The following is a 24,049-nucleotide window of genomic DNA, read 5'->3' on the forward strand; positions in this document are numbered from 1 at the left end:
CTAAACTCATGGCTTCATATGCTCAACAAAGTTAAAGGAGAACAAAAATACAATACTGCATAAGGGTTCAATTATACAGAGGCATGAACATTCAATATACTCATGAACTACATACAGACACAAACATGCTAATAAAACTAAAATTAGCTGAAACTGAATTAAGGCATGAACAGATAGGTTCTGCTACTACTTAGACTGGAAACTAACCCACATTGAACATGAATATTTAAACATTTTCACTACTAAAACGAAACTAAACTAATTAAAATAGGAATATGTGTAACGCTACTAAATTAAGCTAAACAGAACACAAGCCAACTGAGACGACAATCTTGAATGAATACATCAACACCTACTGAGCTATGAGACCAAAATTAATTGACCAAAGAAAAGTTGCTCACATACTTAAGCCAAACTAAACCAAATTGTCATACTTAACCATACAAACAGATCAACACAGAAAACCTGCAAACCAACTTGTTTGTCTGACAAAATTAGCTTAACTAAACTAAAATATTCTAATCCCAGAATAACAACCAAAATAACACAAAGCAACAGCGAATGCGAAAAATAAAAAAAAATAGAGAATTACCTTCTTCGGGTGCAGCGAAATGAGGCGAAGGTTTCGATATCTACCTCGAAGACTATTGAGCAAGAGTTTGCGATGCTCGAATTCACAACAACAAACAAAGAAGACAAAAAACAGGAAACAAATATTCTAATATTTTGGACTCGATGTTTTCAAATTAGCACAACCACTGCAAATTTGTTATTTTTAGGGGGATTTCGGATGACTCAGAGAGCTTTATTTCCAGGGGATTTCTCCGTTTCTAAAGCTTTGATTCTTAGGGGGTTTCACCAAAAATTCTTTACTTCTTGAGGTAACTTCGTGAACCCGAAAAATCCCCCCTTTCAACTGATTTGGAGATGGATATTTATAAAGCGATTTAGGGTTTCTTGTGACGAAAAGAGAGAGATGAGCGGGGGGAGACAAGGGAAAGTGGGGAACAGAGAGAAGCGGGAGCGGGTGTGGGCGGCGGTGGTGGGGAACAGGAACGAGTGGGGGGAAGCGGAGAAGAGGGAAGAAAGGGAAGGAGAGAGAGAGAGAGGCGAAGGAGGCGGCGATGAGGGTGAAGGGGAAAGAAAGAGAAGGAAAGGGTTTTAGGGTAAAAGAATAAGGAAATGGGGTTGGACCGGGTCGGGTAACGTGGGTAATGGGCTGGATCAATTTTTGGGCTGGGTATTAAATGAATGGGCTGGTCCGAAGTGTTGGTTAATTATTTGGGCTAGGATGAATTAAATTGGGCTGGTAAATTAAAATGTGGACTGATTTATGAATTGGTCCGAAAATAGTATGGGTTGATTGTGCTACTGCGTTTAAATAAAGACCTACTTAAATAACTTGCGTTAAAATATTACGTAACATAAAATATGCAATTATTAGTGCTCAGATAAAAAATGACGTTGTAATAGCCGTGCAATAATATTTCGAAAATCCACAGTAAATAAACACTATTATTTAATTATGCAAAGATAAATGCGATGCGTGTGCGTAAATCGGTAAAATGTGCTAAAATGATAAAATAATAATAATAGTAAATAATAATAATAATAATAATAATAATAATAATAATAATAATAATAATAATAGTAACTGTAATAGAATAATAAAACGTGAGTATTAATAAGAGGCTAAAAATTATAGTAAAATATAAATATATATTTTTTTAATTTTCCCAAAATATTAGAAGCGTAAGTAGGTATTTCGGAGGAGAGGCGGGACAAAATTGGGTGTCAACAACTTGTCCCTCTTTGTCCGGTAATGATGAAAAGAGTTGTCGGGCAAAGACGTTGACTCAATAGCCTATTTTGTCCCGGCTAAAGGAAACTTGAGAGGATTATGACCGAACTCCGGCCTCTGAGTTGCCTACATATCTCGGGCTGCACGAGAATCAGGTCGAGTGTAGTTCTGGGACAATTACGACACCTCATGACTAACGATTGGCGCGAATCTTTGCAAAATATTATCCCAGTGTTGAATTATGATGACACTGGGTATTATGATAGAACTTGAAAATTGAATTGCTGGAACGCAAAAGAATACTTGTGATTGGAGACGAGTGTTCAAGGTAGATCCTTGACCCGTGTCGGGAAGTCTGATTATCCTTCCCGACAAATTGCCCCAGTTCGCTGCCGAAGAAATAGTTCCACGAGTTGATGTGTGATGCCAACTTCGATATTGTCAAAAGCCACCAGCTAAAAACAATTGTTAGCAACAAAGAAATATATGTGTAAATAAGACAGGGTTGGAGAAGTTTACACTTGTAACCCCCTGTTTCGAAAGTTGAATCCACAACATACCCGCATTCGGAGGTGGGCGCCTGAACTGAAATATAAAATACCCGCATTCGGAGGTGGGCGCCTGAACTGAAATATAAAATACCCGCATTCGGAGGTGGGCGCCTGAACTGAAATATAAAATACCCGCATTCGGAGGTGGGTGCCTGAACTGAAATATAAAATACCCGCATTTGGAGGTGGGCGCCTGAACTGAAATATAAAATACCCGCATTCGGAGGTGGGTGCCAGAACTAAAATATAAGATACCCGCATTCGGAGGTGGGCGCCTGAACTGAAATATAAGATACCCGTATTCGGAGGTGGGTGCCTGAACTGAAATATAAGATACCCGCATTCGGAGGTGGGTGCCTGAACTGAAATATAAGATACCCGCATTCGGAGGTGGGTGCCTGAACTGAAATATAAGATACCCGCATTCGGAGGTGGGCACCTGAACTGAAATATAAAATACCCGCATTCTGAGGTGGGCGCCTGAACTGAAATATAAGATACCCGCATTCGGAGGTGGGCGCCTGAACTGAAATATAAAATATCTGCATTCGGAGGTAGCTGCCTGAACTGAAATTCGAAATACCCGCATTATAAGGTGGGTGCCTGAACTGAAATATAAATCCACGTCCACTTCCACGGTACAAAAATGTAAATCCACATCCACTTCCACAGTGCAGAAAAATAAATCCACGTCCACTTCCTCAGTGCAAAAATATAAATCCACGTCCGCATTTCACGGTACAAAAAATGTAAATCCACATCCACTTCCACAGTGCAGAAAAATAAATCCACGTCCACTTCCACAGTGCAAAAATAAATCCACGTCCGCATTTCACGGTACAAAAAATGTAAATCCACATCCACTTCCACAGTGCAGAAAAATAAATCCACGTCCACTTCCACAGTGCAAAAATATAAATCCACGTCCGCATTTCACGGTACAAAAAATGTAAATCCACATCCACTTCCACAGTGTAGAAAAATAAATCCACGTCCACTTCCACAGTGCAAAAATATAAATCCACGTCCGCATTTCACGGTACAAAAATGTAAATCCACATCCACTTCCACAGTGCAGAAAAATAAATCCACGTCCACTTCCACAGTGCAAAAAATATAAATCCACGTCCGCATTTCATGGTACAAAAATGTAAATCCACATCCACTTCCACAGTGCAGAAAAATAAATCCACGTCCACTTCCACAGTGCAAAAAATATAAATCCACGTCCGCATTTCACGGTACAAAAATGTAAATCCACATCCACTTCCACGTGCAGAAAAATAAATTCACGTCCACTTCCACAGTGCAAAAATATAAATCCACGTCCGCATCCATAATGTAAAAAAAAATAAATGTAAATCCACGTCCACTTTAAAAAATAGTATTGTAGCAAGGTATCCACGTTTATATCCACATCCTAGTCCACGTCCCGTTGTGACGGAAGTTAAATCTATAATTATCCCCACAATTTAATATACGACGCAAAATTTCGATCTTGTTACCTTATTAAAATACCACATTCTAAAAGAACTTTGTTAGCGACTCGAAATAAATAAATATGTATAAAGTGATAGCAAAATTGAGGAATTCAAACCAATAACAGATGACCAATGTCAGTATCCACTTTGGAAAAGGTTAAATCCACGATTATATGTACTTGATCCATCGAGAAATGCCACGAGCTAAAATAACTGTTAGTGATAAGAATATGTAAATAGCTGGGTTTGAAAGAATTATACTCACAGCCCTTGGTTGAGAAGATGAACTTGTGTCCACTGTTGCAATCGAAATTTCGTGACGAGTGGCATGACGGCCACCGTTTAGCGCGAGCTACCTTTGCATCCATGTTGAAGAATATTTGTCTTTTGAAGAAGGCCAATTCTTTGATCGTGTCCATAATTAAAATTCTAAGAGGAGCCAAATACGAACCACATTCATATTGATTAAACCTGTCTCATCAAAGAAAAATTGTGAGTTTAAAAGAAAATTGATTGACTTGCGCATGTCGGGGAACTTGGCCCTTGAATTGATTTTTGCCTCGGTCGCGTCCCTCGTTCTTCGATTTTCATCACATGTTTTGCTTTGCCGGGGAGTTTCAGTTATACAAAGTGTATTTTGAAAAATAAAAGTAATGAGTTTTGGGTGACTTCGAAAGGAAATACTTAGTGTCTCTAATAGATAAAATGATTGTGGAGACTCGATTTTGACTTTATCCACATTTCCAGAAATATATTTGTGGACTTTTTATTTAACATCGTTAAACGTTTAAGACCACTTTTATGCTACTTCTAAAAATTTGTCCCAGTTTCAATCCTGGAGATGCTTGATTCTGGACGGTAAGAACTTATAATGAAAGTTTTTTTTTCTTAAAAGTGATTTGACCGACTTCAAAATTTTGTCCCAGTTTCAAGTCCTGGAGGTACTTGATTTTAAACAATCGAAAAGTGAGAAAGTTGTAACGAAAATTTTTGAAAGCGATTTGACCGATTTCAAAAATTTGTCCCAGTTTCAAGATACTAAGACACATGAATTTAAACGGTGGTAAGAAAAAAAAATCCTTATGTATTTTATAGGAACCCAAATGTTTGGACAAACCGAAGATATTAAAATTTTAAAATAGAAGGCCGAACCCGCCTCGGGTTGCCTACGTATCCCAAAGGAATCAGGCCAGACGTAGTTCGTGATAAAAATAAAGACTTTTGAGTTTGTTTTTTTTTGATAAAAAGGGGGGCCGAGCCTTATGTGGGTTGCCTACGTATCTAAAAGGAAATCAGGCCACACGTAGTTCCACCCATACAACAAAAACACTGAAATATTTTGAAAAAGTGGCCGAACCCGATGTGGGCTGCCTACGTATCCAACAGGAAGTCAGGCCAAACGTAGTTCCAACCATAAACAAAGATACTGAAATGATTTTAAAAGAGTGGCCGAACCCGATGTGGGCTGCCTACGTATCCAACAGGAAGTCAGGCCAAACTTAGTTCGTTACAAAACAAAAATGACAAACTCTGAATTCAAAAAGGCCGTAACAAAACATAGAGGAAACATGACAAAAGGAACTAAATGTTCTAGTTGATGCCTCCGGCCTATTACAAAGGAAATTTAAACTTAAATTACTGAAACTCCCGGCGGGCTGGGGCTAAGATAGAAGTCCAATTCTGCAACTCAGATCCTGGCTCAGCAGCCTATAAAGTCAGTATTTCAGCAAAGTCTTCGATTACCACAGTATGATCTTCATCTTCCACGAACAGGTTCTTGATCCCCTCCACAATATCATCATAGGCAACTTCGACAGTCAGATCTGAAGTTTTGAAGATGGCAGGTTTCGAGAAAGTTCGATCAATGGTAGGAATGGGTTTTGGCAATGGAATCTCCTTCCTTTTATTCTTTCGTGCTTTCTTCACTTCTTCCTCAGTTGGCTCATATCCCAAACCAAATGTAAACTGTTGCGTAGGGAGAACCACAGGCTCAACCCGCCCATTTAATGTCTTCCCTAGCCCCAATCCAGGTTGGTACCCATTTTTCAGCATTTCCTTTGCAACCATAATTGCGGCGCATGACCTTTTAAATTCTTGAGTCTGACACACTTCACCCACTTTGGTGACATTCACAACCTCCCAAGCATGGTAAGTTGCTCCATCGAACCCTCCTTCTGCCTCGATGAATGGGATGGATTGCTCTCGATAGAAAGACGTGTCCCCTTCTCCATGTATACATATTTGTTGCTGATCCCACTCGAATTTGACAGTTTGGTGCAAAGTAGATGGTACAGCTCCAGCCAGATGGATCCACGGTCTTCCTAACAACATGTTGTATGTCGTGGAGATATCAAGTACTTGAAAATCCATAATGAACTCAACAGGGCCAATCAACACTTTCAACTCTATTTCTCCAATAGGGCGCCTTTGAACACCATCAAATGCTCGAATATTCACATCACTTGTCTTGAGCTCACTAACATTATATCCGATCTTCTTCAGACTTGTTAATGGACAGATGTTAAGTCCAGAACCCCCATCAATCAACACTTTAGCCACAAACATGTTACGACACTTGACAGTTATATAGAGCGCTTTGTTATGCATGCATCCTTCTGGCGGCAGTTCTTCATTATCGAAACTGATTCGATGACTGTCAAGCACGCGCTCGATCATCCCAGCTAACGCCTCACTAGTTGTTTCACTTGGAACATATGCTTCATTCAAAATCTTCAAGAGTGCATTTCTGTGCACATCCGAACTCAAAAGCAAAGAGAGAATAGGAATTTGGGCATTGGTCTTTTTCAACTGATCCACAACTGAGTACTCACTGGCCTTAATCTTCCTCAAAAATTCTTCTGCTTCGAATTCTGTCACGACCCTTTTGGGAGGTACATTGGTTTCCTTAGCTTGCCCCAATCTAGCTAGAGCCCATTTAATGTTATTTGCTCCTTATTTTATTTTATACATTTAATATGTATTGTGCAACTAACTCTTTGTTTGTTTTTTGTTTTCTTAGTTTAGAAGAATACTAATAAATTAGTAGGTTAGTTTTAGTAATGGGTAGTTAGTTAAAGGGAGATCAATAATTAATTCCATAAATTTCATTTTTTCTTCTTTTTATATTAAAGTTATTTATAGTATCCATAATATTTATTTCTAGAATAATTGATAGTATAAATTCATATTTTCGAATTAAAGGAGTCACATTCTTATTATCTTAATTTCAAAACATCACTAATATGCAAACATAAATTCAAACATATTTTAAATAACTCTTCAAGTTTTGAGTCAATCACGCATGTTCTTAATTAACAGTTATTAAAGATAATAAAAAATGGATAAAGAAAATCTATTAGCTATTTTGTATTCTATTCACACTTCTAAAACTCAAAGTCAATTACTACCTCATTGCTTAGTTCATTTAAATATTTATTAAAACATTGCATAAATTCGCATCTTCTTCTACTTATATGTAAGTTATCATATTTTGTAAACTTCATTTTTATTATGCTACTTCCTTTAAAACTATTAGCAACTATTATAAATTTTATTTCAAATAGCATTCTAAGATTTCCTTTTATACAAAGTATTAATCTTATTTTTAATAGCCTTCTTATTTAAAGCCTTAGCAATATGTATAAATATTATTTTAAGCAATTCATGTTTTCCTTTTGAAACATTAGCAACATTACAAACCCACTTCTTAAAATTAACATTTACATCTTTAACTTCAATTAATTAACCTAAGTTTGGTCGGATAACCGTAAGTTAACGGATTCTAAATGATGCCTAACCCCTTCCCTTTAGGATAATATAGAGCCCTTACCTAGAATCACACTGGTTAAGCAGACTATTAATAGAGGTTTAGTTTTAACTTTGCCTTAGTTAACATTTAGGTGTCCTAATTCACCGTTAACTTAATTAGGTGGCGACTCCTTAAATAAACAAAAATAGGAATCACCAATACGTCATATTCCTATTTCGACTCGGTTAAAATGGGGTGTGACACTCAAGATATCAACACAAGCTGCACGACGGAGAATCGAGAAAAATCGGGTAAAGTGTATATCACGACAATGCTTAGCCTCAAGCTTAATTTTTAATATATATATATATATATATATATACGTGAGTAGGAATTTAATTTAACTACCTATATAAATGGGGGATTGGTAGAAGCCTAGAATGCATTTTCAAATAGAGAAAGTGCAACAAAAATAAAAGAGGAAGTGATAGTATATGGATGATGAAAAAAAAAGAGTGATAGTATATAGGTAAAAACTTATTCACACCGATGTTTACACCAAATCAATGTATGCATGCCATATTTATGAACATATAATAACATCACTTAACTATGGTTAATTAATGTATACATTTGCTCCATTAAATTTCTTAACTACATTAAGTTACTTGGTGTAAACACCTGGTGCGATTATCACTTCCTCCTTCCAATATTACAGTTACCAAACAGAAACCAATCTATATATAATATAAAGCTAGACATAGACAAGGTGATGTGACACCTCTATATGACCACCATTTCTATTTTTCTTTTTTCTCCTTTTTTTGGCATTTGTTGGATTTTCTCATCATTTTATGTAGTTATTCAATTAATAAATATCTAAACATTTGGTTCTCAAAAAGCATGCACGAAACTGCTCAAAAGTGCAATTAAGTAGCTCAACCACGTTCTCATGCACGAAATAGCAGAAGAGAAATTTTAGGAAAAACACTAAATGATATTAAAGAGGCCCTAATGAGTAGGGTATATTTAATTTTCTGCAGGTTAGGATATGTTTAATTTGCTATGTCTCTTTCACAGATTTTTCATCCATAGTTTTCTCCAGACATCCGAGCTTCAATTTGTGTAATGTTTCTGCTTTTTCTTTTACAAGCACCGATACGAGGTTTTTTTTGTATGTAATAACAGTAAAATACAATCCATCCTCTTCTTCTTTGATGTGGTGTCGTTTTTGAGTCCTTTTATCGCATTTTTTGTTTTTTTCACGGTAAATTATTGATTTGTGTCATTTAGTCAAATTGCAATGTGTATTTATATTACGTGAATGCCATGCATTCTAATTTGTCTTTTATCGGCAATTTAGCAAAGGCAACGTCTGTTGCGTCAAGAAAGTTTTTATTTGTGTACGACAATTTGAGGCATACTAATACAGATGGCAAGACTGGAGAACATAATACATGACTTCTTGCCCACGTCAATCCGAAATTCATGGGTAACATGAAAAAGGAAAATTATCATTTTTGTTGCAGATCTGATATAGAGTTATTTCCCATTTTACCCTTAGTAATAAATATTCTTGAAAATAGTTAATTTTGATTAGAATGTATTTATTGGAGAGAGATAGGGATAAGATAGTAAAATATATACACATATTAGTCCCTGCTTAGAGTACAATTTCAATTGCTTTTTGTACAACTTATTGTTGCTGTGTTCGTCACTTTGGGCGTTTATATAATATATAATATATATATATATATATATATATATATATATATATATATATATAATATTTATAAGAAATTAAAAAAAATTGTCTTATTTTGGTTATGCCTGCCTCTTTTTTATATTTAGTAAGTTGACAATTCAAATATCCTACATGTCAAGTTTAAAATCACAAGATTTTAAAGGATATTTTATTATATTATTCACATTTTTAATTTAGAACCACAAGATTTGAAAGTCTCTCTTTATTTCTTAAACTTCGTGTCTAGTCAAACGTAGGCACTTAAATTGAGACAGAAAGAGTATATGTCAAATGAAGGAAATGAAAGGACAATTTAGACACTGCGGACCCGTGGGGACTTAAAAAAGTAAATACACAAGAGGTAGAATTAATGTTCAACTTCTGAATTCAGTTGCTTTTTGTACAACTTATTGTTGATGTGTTTGTCCACCTTCGGCGTTTATTATACATAAGAAAAACATAGAATACAAAAGTAGATATATATTTTTAGTAATGTGGTCAAGTAATATAGGACGAAAGGAGTACTTCATTTATTAATTTTTAAAGAACGTGAAAAGTCAAGTATAGTAATGTGACCAAGTAATATGAGACGAAGGGAGTACTTTATTTATTAATTCTTAAAGCCAAGTAATATGGGACGGAGGGAGTAGTTCATTTATTAATTCTTAAAGAACGTGAAAGTCAAAAGTGAATAAATAAAAGTGCACGGAGAAAATAAATGTGTCGGAGAATTAAAATTGAATCTTTTTGTACAAACACGTGTCCATTCATCATTAATGAAATTGGCAAAATTTATAGTACAATCTAACGGGTCCTTCACCAGTGAAATAGGGTACAACATGAAATGCTCTATGTACAATTTTTTAATGTTGTGTTGGTCCTCCTTTGGCACTTATATATATAATAGAAATAATATATAAAATATAAAATATAATATAATAGAAATAGATGGGTACAACATGGAATGCTCTATGTACAATTTGTCAATACTATGTTGGTCCTCCTTTGACACTTATATATAAGTCAACATTTTTTTTTTCTTTTCACACACTAAATTATAATATTATAATTAAATTATAACATTGTGAAAAAAAATATAGTACTGATTAGCTACGGTTAAGTAATAATAATATCATGTTTTCATTGTATTAGTATTTAATCATAACATGCATGATTCTTTGATAAAGCACTAGATTTTTCGCTTTTTACTTCTTTTAATCCTTTTAAAAGAATACTGAAGCATACGCGTTTTCTAAAAATATTCTAAAATGGTCATAATTTATTTAGAACTTAAAAAGAAAACACGTTCTCTGGTGGGTTTCAATTATGTGCCGTAGATCAGGGAAGTTCACTTTCATAAGTCAAATGTCAACTCATTATCCATTACTCATTTCATTATTCAAAGATCCACTGAATCCATTGGCTACCATTCTTTGGACATAAGAAGTTGAGACAAACAAATAAGTGACTCTTTGTCGTTTTCCTTCTCTTAAAGGGAGAGGCGTTTGCATAAAAAGTCTGCGGACCACTTAAAGTCAATGGCCATACTTTGACGCAAGAGGTGGTACTATGTTTTTTTTTTTTTTTTCCCCACCCATTTAGGAGGATTTATAGTGTTTCCATACTTCCCCTCCAGTGTGACTCGAACCCAGGACCTATCAGTCGTAGGTGGAGGTGCTTAACCACTGAGCCATCCTCACTTGTCTGGTACTATGTTTGATTGGTATATCTAGAACTTTTTTATTTTTTTTATTTTTTATAATTGCAGTGTCTTCCTACGCTCACCTCAACTAATTTCACGACACATCTGCTACTTTTCACAAGTACTCGTACCGAGTAACTCTATCCACAAATCTCAAACCTTATGACAACTGCAAATTTTGATTTGCCAAGGAAGTGTCCCCCCTTCTCATTTCCTTTTTAAGTTGTACTCATTGATTGTGACAATTATAATTGCTTAACTATATCACTTACAAGATAATTACATTCAAGTATCAATGATAGCTATTCATCGGTAACCTGATAAAAATGATATCTAACCTAATATAATAAATTAAACTACATTGATAATCTAAAGGAATGGCTTAGTAGTCAATGAAGTTGGTTGAAAAATCATGATGTCTCAAGTTAGAATTCTAGCAGGGACAAAAATACTAGATCATTTCTTTTCATCTATCCAACAGAGTGGACAATGCAAGCTACTCCATGGAAGGTAGCAGACACTCGCATAGAATTAATTGAAGTGTGCGCGGACTGGTATCGACATCATGATTATCCAAGAAGGAAAAAAAAACTACATTGATAGTGTTAAAAAGAAATTGTACACTACCAGTAAATAACTTTTAAGTCCTCTTTTTCAATCAATTTTGTACCCCACGGAATGACAAGTGAACTCAATATAAATGGCAGAGTCACATGCCACTCAGTAGTATCCTACCATCATTACCTATCCCCTTCTCCATATCACCTAGCATTCTCAATTCCCAAATGGAACTTCAAACTACTTTTGTTCATTCACGCTCTCTCTTTTTTCTGGCATTCCATGCTATTCTCTTCATGTTCCTTTACTTATCTTTTCCAGAATATGCTTCAGCAGGCATACTTGGGAATCAGACAGACAAACTCGCATTGCTTGAATTTAAGTCCAAAATAACTGAAGATCCTCAAGGACTCATCGATTCTTGGAATGCCACTCTCAATGTCTGCCAATGGCTTGGTGTTACATGTGGCCATAAACATCAAAGGGTCATTTCTTTAGATCTCAAGGGCCATAGATTGGCAGGCAGTATATCACCTAGCATTGGCAATCTTTCGTTTCTTCGAATTCTTGACATCTCGGATAACTCCTTTCATGGTGTAATCCCTCCAGAGCTTGGCCAGTTGATAAGACTTCAAACCATGAATTTAAGCTTCAACATACTGCGAGGAGAAATTCCGTTAACCCTCTCTCGTTGTGTTAACGTTGTTAACCTTGTTCTAGACCATAATATCCTTGAAGGACACATTCCTGCTGAACTTGGTTCACTGACAAAGCTGGAAATGGTGTACCTCAAGAATAACAACCTCACAGGAAATGTTCCATCTTCCATCGGAAATCTTACATCTCTGAGAGAGCTTTACATTTCCTACAATGACTTGGAAGGTGAATTACCTGAAACAATGGCCAATATGAGAAGCTTGATTGAGCTAGGTGCATCGGTGAACTCTCTGTCTGGAGAGTTTCCCCCTGCACTTTACAATCTTTCGTCTCTTAAACTCATTGGCTTGTCATTTAACAAGTTCAGAGGTAATCTTAGACCAGATATCGGCCTTGCCTTCCCAAATCTTCAGAGACTGTATTTGGCTAACAATTACTTCATTGGTTCAATACCAGCTTCATTGTCCAATTGCTCAGATCTTCTGCAGCTTGATATTCCTATAAACAATTTCACGGGAAATATACCATTGAGTTTTGGCAACCTCAAGAACCTGTTCTGGCTTAATGTTCACAATAACCAGCTTGGAAGTGGTGCACCCAATGATCTAAATTTCATAAGTTCTTTAATCAATTGCAGAAAGCTTGAGTTCCTGGACATTGCTGACAACAAATTTGGAGGTATGTTGCCCTACTCTATAACTAATCTCTCGACAACGTTGACGAAGCTACTGATTGGGAACAACAGGATAAGTGGAACTATACCTGGAGAGATCTCCAACCTTGTCAACTTGAATGTACTTAGCACCCATGGAACTCTTATCAATGGTAGCATTCCAGATTCTGTTGGAATGTTATCAAACTTGAAAAATCTCCATATGGAATCGAATCGGCTGACAGGAAATATCCCCTCTTCCTTGGGAAACATCAGAGGATTATTGTACATTTATTTGCAAGACAATAGCTTGGAAGGAACCATACCTTCAAGTTTAGGAAATTGTACATCTCTCATAACCTTAGACATCTCTCAGAATAAACTCAGTGGTAGTATACCCAAACAGGTCAGAGCACTTTCCTCCCTTTCGGTACTCCTTAACATGGCTTACAACTCTCTGAGTGGTCCCTTGCCTGTGGAAATAGGTAACCTGACCAATCTTGCTGCACTTGACATATCTAACAACATTTTGTCAGGTGAAATTCCACACACACTGGAGAGTTGTTCATCCCTTGAAATACTCTACCTGCAAGGAAACTTCTTTCAAGGAACAATTCCTCCTCTGAATAATTTGAAAAACATTCAGTATCTTGATCTTTCGGGTAATAACTTGTCAGGCAGCATTCCTAAGAGTATCGCCAAGCATATTTCTTTACGGAATCTCAATCTGTCATTTAACAACCTTGATGGAGAGGTGCCAGTTCAAGGTGTTTTTGCTGATGCAAGTAGAATTCAAGTGACGGGGAATATGAATCTTTGTGGAGGAATCAAAGAGCTGCATTTGCATCCATGTCTCAAGCATGCAAATAAAAGACCCAAGAAGCACATTACCCTCATTTTAGTGCTGGTACTGGGTACTATTGCTGCATGTCTAACTTTGTTGCTGCTAGTTTCATTTTGCTGCGTGAAAAAGGTGAAGCAGAGGCCTAGCTCAGCATCTTCTTTAAGGGAGGGATACACCAAAGTTTCCTATGAAGATCTCTTAAATGCAACTGGTGGGCTCTCTTCAAATAACTTGATAGGATCAGGAAGTTTTGGCTCAGTTTACAAAGGAAGTCTTTCTCCAGAAGGAACAATTATTGCAGTAAAGGTACTAAAACTTGAAAAAAGGGGTGCTATGAAAAGCTTTTTGGCTGAATGCGAAGCCTTGAGGAACATAAGGCACCGGAACCTGGTGAAGATTGAAACTGTTTGCTCAAGTGTTGATTTTGATAGCAATGAATTCAAAGCTCTGGTTTATCCATTTATGGAAAATGGGAGCCTAGACGAATGGTTGCACCCAAAGGAGGAACAGATGATGCAGAAGAGATTGAGTATCTTACACAGATTGAACATCACAATAGATATGGCTTCAGCATTGCATTATCTTCACAGGCAATGTCACACACCTATAGTTCACTGTGATCTTAAGCCCAGCAATGTTCTTCTGGACAATGATCTAACTGCCTTTGTGAGCGATTTTGGTTTGGCAAAGTTCCTGTCTGACTCGGGTCAAGATGCTGATGTAAATCAGTTCAGCTCAGTTGGGATTAAAGGCACAGTAGGTTATGCTGCTCCAGGTATGTACTATAGTGGAGATCTTAGTCTATATATTGTCTGAACTGCTTTTGTCTCCATAAGACCATAATATACTAACAATTTAGTTCTGCAATTTTATACTTTCTAAAGAGACTCTGGATGTTCCTTGTCCTAAGCCCCAGACATCCAGTTACCTTTGGATATCTCTATCTCCCGAGTTTGGGCCATTGATACTTACAACCAGAGGCAGGTGCAGCCTTAGCTTAATGGGCTCAACCGAATCCAGTATTTCTGATACGGAACATCAATATCACGTGAAAAACTAGTTCAATTTCAGTAGATATTAGAGATAATATCTCATATGGTCACTCGACTAAGGGTACTTCGCTCAGAAAGTCACTCAACTTTATTTTCTAACCCAAAAATCACTCAACTATTGGTACTTCACTCAAAAAGTCACTCAACTATTGATATTTTACTCAGAAAATCACACAACTTATTTAAGTGATTTTTCCATTAAATTTTGCTAACATGAAATTTTTATTTAAAGCCAAATTTTTAAGAAATAAAAAATTACCCCTTTTAATATTTTATTGACCCGATCCGTTAAAATTATATTGACCAAGAGCTAACGGATAAAACTTACTTAAATTGACAAAAAATATATTAGAAAATTAATATCATAATTCACACAATGAGAGAATACATGCACTTCTGCAAATGTATAAGAACGACAAAGTTTAATTAGTCACTGCTCAATTTCTCAAAGTCCAACAACACAGTTTCAATTGTATTGTTAATTTTGTATTCCACCGGCTGTTGAATAATTAAGAATTTGGAGATGAGTGAGAGGAGAAATCCATTGTAACTTTACGCGTGAGAGAGGATGATTTAGGAGAGAAAAAAAAGGGCCTTGGTCAATATATTTTTACCGGGTCGGGTTAATAAAATAGTTAAAATGGGTATCTTTTTTTAATTTTTTTTTTTGCTTTAAATAAAAATTTCATATAAATAAAATTTAATGAAAAAATCACTTAAATAAGTAGGGTGACTTTCTGAGTGAAGTACCAATAGTTGAGTGACTTTTGGGTTAGAAAATAAAGTTGAGTGACTTTTGGGTTAGAAAACAAAGTTGAGTGAAGTAACAATAGTTGAGTGACTTTAAGGTTTGAAATCAAAGTTGAGTGACTTTCTGAGTGAAATACCCTTAAGTGAGTGACCATATGAGATATAGTCTCGTAGATATTAAATTTTGAACAAATTATTTCAAAAGTACAATGAGTACAGTTCTAAGAACCCTACCCTCTATTTGGATGGTCGTTACCCATGGTTTCATAATGTATAGTATGATATTATATTTTATTGTACTGTATTGATGGATACAATGTTTGGACGGATGGTATCGTTTGTTATGGTTTAATAACATTTTATTATTTGGTTTGACTATATGGTACTATATATATATATATATATATATATATATATATTAAAAACTAAGGTAAAAAATAAAATAGAAACTTTAATAAATAAGTAAGTGGTGGTGGGGATAATCACTAGGTGTGTGGTGGAGGGATGGGGTGGGTAGTAGGGTAGGGTGGGGTGGGGTGGGGGTGGGATGGTGAGGGTATTGGGTGGTAAGGTGGGGTTGGGTGACAGAAAGTGGGGGTTGGTTTGGTGGGAATAGGTGGTGGTAGGGTGGGGTGTGTGGTGGGGATGGAGGTTTGGTGGAGGGTGGGGGTGGGTGGGGTGGGTTGGGTGTAGGTGTGATGGAGGAGGGTGGATGGAAGTATAATGGGGAAATGAAATACGTAACCATGCAAAAATCACCAAATTCGTGGTTATAAAAATTGGACTTTTTCATGATTATATAGCCTAGAGATTACAAACGGATTTACAACACCATATAACATAATTTAAAAAACAATGGAAACAAACATGGTTTCACAAAAAACAATACAATAATGAACCACGGGAGACAACCATCCAAACAGGGAGTTAGATGTTGTACCCATTAAGTTTAAATCTTGGATCTACCTCTACTTACGACACCTCTTCTCTCACATAATTCCTGACTACAACAACAACAACAATACCCAGTGAAATCTCACAAAGTGGAGTCTGGAGAGGTAGAGTGTACGCAGACCTTATCTCTACCTTGGAGGCAGAGAGGTTGTTTCCGATAGAGGGCATAAGGACAAATAGTGACATAATTCCTGACTCGTCATAGTTTTTCTAAGGTCCTGAATAAGTGGTTTCAGCTTTTTGGGGTATTTAAATAACTAATAATTCTCTATTGGAAAATTGATAGAAACAAGTGATTTGTGTTGCTTAAATATGTTTTGACAAACGCTTAGGATCTCTGATGTAACTATGAAAACACCTTCTCTCATACATCAAAGTTTGCAGAATATGGCATGGGTGGTCAAGTATCAAGTCAAGGAGATGTCTATAGCTTTGTGATTCTTCTATTGGAGATTTTCACGGGGAGAAGACCTACCAGTGAACTATTTGAGGAGAATGAAAATCTTCACAGCTTTGTTAAGCATGCATTGCCTGATCAAGTGATGGATGTTGTAGATCAATCTGCTTTATACGACAAAGAGCCAGGGGATCTTATGGATATACTCAGCTGCAGAAGTGACTTCACAAGTGAATTTGTTGAATGCTTGGTTTCTGTTCTTACCACTGGAGTTGCTTGTTCAGAGGAAACTCCACTAGCCAGAATGAACATGGGGCGAGTTGTTTTGGATCTCATTTGCATCAGAGACAAATTGAGCGGAATCTTAGTTCATTCAGAGAAAGTGAACATCTCAAGAAAAAAGTGAATGTGATTTACTTAAAGGTTTGCGACTGGGCCTATTTCACTGACTATCCATCTCCAACCTCCTCTTCCACTGGAAAAGAAATCCATCCAATACCATTGTACAATATGACCTATGCTAATAGCTTTAACTTCATTGCTAAGTTTCGTTTCTTATTTTACATTGCGTCAACGTGAATGTTAGATTACTCAAAAAAGTTAATAATCATCTAAACAGTATGTTTATTCTCACTTTGGCGGCTTTACATTACAGTTCCTATCATGGTGTCTCTAGTCTGCATCATGTTTAATCTACATGCTAATTAACAACATATCTGCAATCATCTGCACATCCTACCTGAGCTATTAATTACATATGGAGGCAATACATAGAAAGTAATATCCCCCTTCTCTAGTTCACTATGTATTGAATTCTAAAACACTCACCAGTAGTCCTTACATGAGCAATTACCCTCTTTAAAATGATGGAATCGGTAGCGATCCCTCAATAGTATTTCTCGATCATAAAGCTTGGAGAGAAGCTTGGCCACCTCGTGGCAGTCCCCACAAACACGTAAGTTCTTCACGATACGAATTGGTTGAGATGGAGCCACACTGATAAGTCCAAATGCCATAGCTAGCTTCTCACTGTGAAGATTTAGCGCTTGCTCCTGCATATCTTCTTCTTCAACAAGTTGCAGTATTTGGGACTTGTTGGAAACGTAACCTACAGACTTCAGTCTAGCTGCAATCTCATCCAATTTTGCATAGATTTTCTGCGACCGAGGGTGAGTATTGTCTCCCACTAGAAACTCATGAACAGTACCATTGACCTCAATTGAGCTACAACCTGGTTCTTTCTTCAATCCACATTCTCTCATGCGCTTCCTTAACATAGAAACCTCGTCCCATTTCCCAGATTTCGCATAAATATTGGATAAAAGTACGTATGCACCATGATTTTCAGGTTCCAACTCAACTAAATGGTTACAAGCCTGTTCAGCTATTTCAAGATTTCCGTGTAATCTACATGCCCCAAGCAGAGCACCCCAGACAGATGGACCAGGGGTTACTGCCATATTCCTTATCAGCTTCACAGCTTCTTCCAATTCACCTGCACGACCAAGTATATCAACTAAGCAAGCGTAATGCTTTAACCCAGGCACAACCCCATAAACGGTCACCATTTGGTTAAAAATTGCCTGCCCCTCCTCCACCAACCCTGAGTGGCTGCAAGCACATAATACGTTTGTGAGTGTAACGGAATTAGGCTTGACCTTATGGTCATGCATTTTCAAGAACAAACTTATTGCTTCCTTGCCACGTCCATGCATTGCCAAGCCAGCAATCATAGCACTCCACACAAACACATCTCTCACGTTGACCGAATGGAACACATCAAGTGCTTTCTCCACGTCCCCACACTTGGAATACATGTCGATCAGTGCAGTAGTGAGGTGACAATTTAATTTTATTCCTTGCTTCTTTATATACACATGGATCCACCCACCTAAATCAATTGCACCCAACTGAGCACATGCAGATAGGGTACAGACAAGCGTTACCTCATCAGGTTTTGCCTTCTTGATGACCTGCAACTCATTGAAAACAGTCAAAGCCTCCTTCGGTTTACCACTCTGCTCATAAGCTGAGATAAGAGCATTCCAAGCAGCAATGTCTTGGCTAGGCATGCTATTTAAAACCCTCCTCGCTGCATCAAAATCTCCCGTCCTTGCATAACCAACAAGCATAGTTGTCCAAGAAACAATATCCTTCTCCCCCATCTCGTCAAACAATCTCTCTGCATCCTCGATGCTCCCACATTTCATATACATATCAAGAACCGCGTTATCTAAAATCACGCTCTCCCTTATCCCATTCCTCTGGATAAACGCGTGCGCCCATCTACCAAGCTCCAAATCAAACTTCTTACCACAAGCAGACAAAACCGCCATCATTGTCACATCATTAGGTCTCACATTCTCCTCCTCCATCTTATAAAACAACTTCAACGCCTCATCTTCATAACCCCCTTCAGCAAAACCCAATATCATTGTATTCCAAGAAACAACATCCCTTATCTGCATATTCTCAAAAACCAAATATGCAGCATCCAAACATCCACAATCAGCATAAAAATGAATCAAAGAATTAAGAACAAAGATATCAAGACCAACCCTCCCCTTTTTAACTACCATCCCATGAAGTCCTCTCCCGAATCCAAAAGCTTTCATTTTGGCACATGCTTTAAACACAAATGGGTAAGTAAATTTACTGGGAAACTCACTACCCTCACAAAGCATGTTGACAAATATCAAGAGACTTTGTATTGGGTCCTGGCGAGAAGAATATGCACGAATAAGCGCATTCCAAGAAAAGAGATTTGGTTGAGGAATTTCATCAAACACTTTGTGGGCATAATCAAGACTAGAGAAATGGGATAGAGCAGAAGCTTCAATTAGTTTGCTAGCTGAAAACGGGTCGAAGAAGAGCCCAACACGGAGCATACGGGCATGAACTTGTTTGAGCTGATTAATGCTGTGACATTTATCGATAAGTAAGATTAGTGGGTGATTTTCGAAATACCGGTCAGTAAAGACAGTTTTGGAAATCGGGTTCGGTTTTGGATAGTGTTGGTGACGTGGAAGGGGAAGAACCTGGGTGTATGGAGTCGCCATAATCTCCTCGTCGTCACTTTGGATTTTAAAATGAAAAAGGCATTCTACGTAACTTATTGTTCCTTGTTAATTTTTTTTTTTTTTTTTAAAAAGAGCATATATTATAAATATAAAGATACTAGTAGTCTAGCACAAGCGGGCCACTTTGTTTTCTTCAGTTGTAGATACTACTCTAAAATAGTAAACGGAATAATTTTCTCACAACTGATCGCGTATTATTCGAAAATATTGTTACCAAATCAATTAGATTGAACTGCAACAACTCAAAACAAAATCAGTTAAAAGCTAGTTGATTTATATATGTAGTATACTAGAAGAACCAAATCACATAACTAGCACCCCAAGGAGTTTCATCCTTATTCCTTACAGTAGCCATATGATAGTGCTAGTATATAGTAGTACTAGTAACGACAAAATTCAATAGGATACGTATTTTGAACTAGGATTAATTTTAAATTATCGGAATTCTTGAGTACGTTAGATTTTTTGTCCACGTAACGTTTTTGTCTTGACTGAAACGAAATTAAAGCCTTGATAAAATCAGCTTCTTTCATGTCAGGGAACAACTTATTCGCAAAATAGAATTCGATATAAGCTAATTGTCATAATATGAAGTTGCTAACTCTTCGTTCTCCAATTGTTCGAATTAATAAATCAGGTTCAGGAAATCCGGCGCAATGAATTTCCAATTCTTGTTCAAAGAAGTTTTGGTCAATGCCTTCCACTTCCACAAGTCCATTGTTTACTTTACTTAGCAATCCTTTTAGTTGCTTGTATTATATCATGGCGTCCACTAAGTGCTATCCAGAGGCGGATCTAGGATTTGAAAGTATCGGGTGTCATAATTTTCTTCAATGTACATTTTGTGAGGAACGTATTGGTTCGGATCCATCTCTTTTTAGTTTATTCGGGTCAACTTAATAGACCTTTTTTTATTTGTAAATATGAAAATTACATCTCAAAAATCAAGAAACGAACATCTTAAACAAGGAATCACACCCATTGACAACAAGATAAAATCAACATTTCCATCAAGGGGCTTGCATCTTTTATGTATATTAAAAAATAAACTTGCACAAGTAAAATAACAACTTCAATAAGGGAATTACACCAATCAAAATAAGAAAAAAAATAATAAAAAAACTCGTAATTACACCTCATAAGTAAATATAGAATTAGATAAACTATAAGTTATCAAAAATAAATCATAAATGTCATGTTTTTTATAAGCAATGCTTACGAAATTTCCATCACAATTTAAGTAGTAAGGTGATTTAAATTGAATTTAACAATTATAGAATAACACAATTTTTTATAATACACTTCCTCTGTCCATTTTTATTTATCCACTATACTAAAAGTATATGTCCACTTTTACTTGTAAGTTGTATAGTTTGAAAAATCAAGACATAATTTACCATTTTATACCTATTTTACCCTTATTATTAAGTACTCCAATTCATTTCTCATTTTATTTATTGCTTATTAATAGTGTCCCAAGTCAAATATAGACAAGTAAACATGAACGGAGGGAGTAATAAACAAAAGAAATTATAAAAAATAACAATAAATTGAATTTTGATTTCAATCCAAAATTCCCATTGAAACCCAAGTTTTTTGATTTAAATATTCACAGATTTGAGATTAAGAAAAACACTTAATTTAAGGGATTTTGAAGTATCTATTTGTGTGTTCTCGCTAGAGATCATAGATAAAATAATAGAATAGAGGAAAGACAATATAAATAATAAAAAGATAAATAAAAAATTGGGAGAGCCGAAAAGGGAATTGCTGGTACAAAGGAACTAAAAAGCACAAAGAAAAATGGGAGTCTTTGTCTAATTTGCAGCTGAGAATGACAGGATCAAATATTTAATCTAGTTTAAACAAATTACAACATAGGCATATTAAAAAATTATCAATCTAAGGGGTGTCATGCCACCCCACCCTAAAGGGTGTATCCGCCCCTGGTGCTGTCATGACTTGCAATTCCGAATTAGACTTCGTCTTCTTTTTTAGTTGAGTAAGAGTTTCACGTAGTGACTTGGATAAGATTGATTTGTCCCCAATATAGGATATTCTCCTATTATCCCTATCATATACAGATTTAGGATTTTAATTTTATGAATACAACACTTAATATTTTTAATACTGGACTGACCAGGAGCGGATTTAGGGCCGGCTGAGGGTGTTCACCCGAACACCCTCGATAAAAAATTACACCGTCTATATAGGGTATTTCTTTTTAATTTTATATTACTACTATGTATAAGTGTTAATAGGGGTCTTTATAGTCCTCACATCCTCACAACAGATATATGAATTTTACATGTAGTTGTTGTGAATTGTCCGTTCGTATTTTCATAATCAAAATTGGATAAATTTTAACAACAATTGAGAAATTAAGGGAAAAGATAAGAGGAAAAGAAATAAAATATGGAGACTCACTAAAGAGAATCGCGGTATCCTTTGCAAAATATACAAACTATGCAGACTAACTAAAAAGAGTAATGCCTTTCTTCTTCACTATTGCGGTGGTCTCTCAGCCTTTCTTCTACTTCTCCGGTCTTCACTTGCTCGATCTGATTTTTCTCTGGGCTGCTTAGTGGTTCATATAGTTGGTACCCTGAATTTGAGATTTTTTTTTAATTTTTCCTGTTTAAATTAGAGTTTTGCTATTAATTTTGGTGAGTTTATTCTACAAATTTCTTTGCTAATTAGATCTAACGCAGTGTCTCAATTGTCCTTTCATTTGACACATACTCCCTCTATCTCAATTTAAGTGTCTAAGTTTGACTAGACACTGAGTTTAAGAAATAAAGATAGACTTTTGAATCTTGTGGTTCTAAATTAAAAATGTGTATAATATAATAAAATATCCTTTGAATCTTGGATTATAGACTTGGCATGTAGGATATTTAAATTGTCAACTTACTAAATATAAAAAGAGGCGGACATAACCAAAATAAGATAAATTTTAACAACAATTGAGAAAATAAAAGAAAAATAAGAGGAAAAGAAATAAAATATGGAGATTCACTAAGGAGAATCGCGGTATCCTTTGCAAAATATACAAACCATGAAGACTAACTAAAGTGAGTAATGCCTTTCTTCTTCATTATTCCGGTGGTTTCTCAGCCTTTCTTCTATTTCTCCGGTCTTCACTTGCACGATCTGATTTTTCTCTGGGTTGCTTAGTGGTTCATATAATTGGTACTTTGAATTTGAGATTTTCTTATAATTTTTCCTGTTTAAATTAGAGTTTTGCTATTAATTTTGGTGAGTTTATTCTAAAAATTTCTTTTTTAATTAGATCTAACGCAGTGTCTCAATTGTCCTTTCATTTGACATTTACTCCCTCTATCTCAATTTAAGTATCTAAGTTTGACTAGACACGGAGTTTAAGAAATAAAGATAGACTTTTTAATCTTGTGGTTCTAAATAAAAAATGTGTATAATATAATAAAATTTTCTTTCAATCCTGTGATTATAAACTTGACATGTAGGATATTTGAATTATCAATTTACTTAATATAAAAAGAGGTAGACATAACCGAAATAAAATAAATTTTAACAACAATTGAGAAATTAAAAAAAAAATAAGAGAAAATAAAATAAAATATGGAGAGTACTAAGAAGACTCACTGTAGGTTATGTTTCCAACAAGTCCCAAATACTGCAACTTGTAGAAGATATGCAGGAGCAAGCGCTAAATCTTCACACTGACGAGCTAGCTATGGCATTTGGACTTATCAGTGTGGCTCCATCTCAACCAATTCGTATCGTGAAGAATTTACGTGTTTGTGGGGGACTGCCACGCGGTTGCCAACCTTCTCTCGAAGCTTTATGATCGAGAAATACTATTGAGGGATCGCTACCGATTCCATCATTTTAAAGAGGGTAATTGCTCGTGTAAGGACTACTGGTGATTGTTTTAGAATTCATTACATACTGAACTATAGAAAGGGGATATTACTTATTATATACGGAAAAGGGCCAAATATATCCTTGTACTATAAAAAAAGGCTAAATATATCCTTCGTTATACTTTAGGTTCAAATATATCCCTATCGTTATATTTTGAGTTTAAATATACCCC

At 36.0% G+C, this 24,049-nt stretch overlaps 2 protein-coding genes across 2 annotated transcripts; one reads left to right on the forward strand and one right to left on the reverse strand.

The window, feature by feature from the left end:
• Nucleotides 1-11,798: 11,798 nt before the first annotated feature.
• Nucleotides 11,799-17,381, forward strand: LOC132606162 (putative receptor-like protein kinase At3g47110). Its single transcript, XM_060319534.1, has 2 exons — nucleotides 11,799-14,513; nucleotides 16,879-17,381. The coding sequence occupies exons 1-2, from the start codon at nucleotides 11,813-11,815 to the stop codon at nucleotides 17,295-17,297; spliced, it is 3,120 nt and encodes a 1,039-aa protein (XP_060175517.1). The 5' UTR covers nucleotides 11,799-11,812; the 3' UTR covers nucleotides 17,298-17,381.
• Nucleotides 17,382-17,604: 223 nt separating this feature from the next.
• Nucleotides 17,605-20,242, reverse strand: LOC132606169 (pentatricopeptide repeat-containing protein At2g29760, chloroplastic). Its single transcript, XM_060319545.1, has one exon. The coding sequence runs from the start codon at nucleotides 19,948-19,950 to the stop codon at nucleotides 17,716-17,718; it is 2,235 nt and encodes a 744-aa protein (XP_060175528.1). The 5' UTR covers nucleotides 19,951-20,242; the 3' UTR covers nucleotides 17,605-17,715.
• Between the last annotated feature and the right edge of the window lie 3,807 nt (nucleotides 20,243-24,049).

This window comes from Lycium barbarum, chromosome 1, assembly GCF_019175385.1.
Source record: "Lycium barbarum isolate Lr01 chromosome 1, ASM1917538v2, whole genome shotgun sequence".
NCBI classification, from domain to species: Eukaryota; Viridiplantae; Streptophyta; class Magnoliopsida; order Solanales; family Solanaceae; genus Lycium; species Lycium barbarum.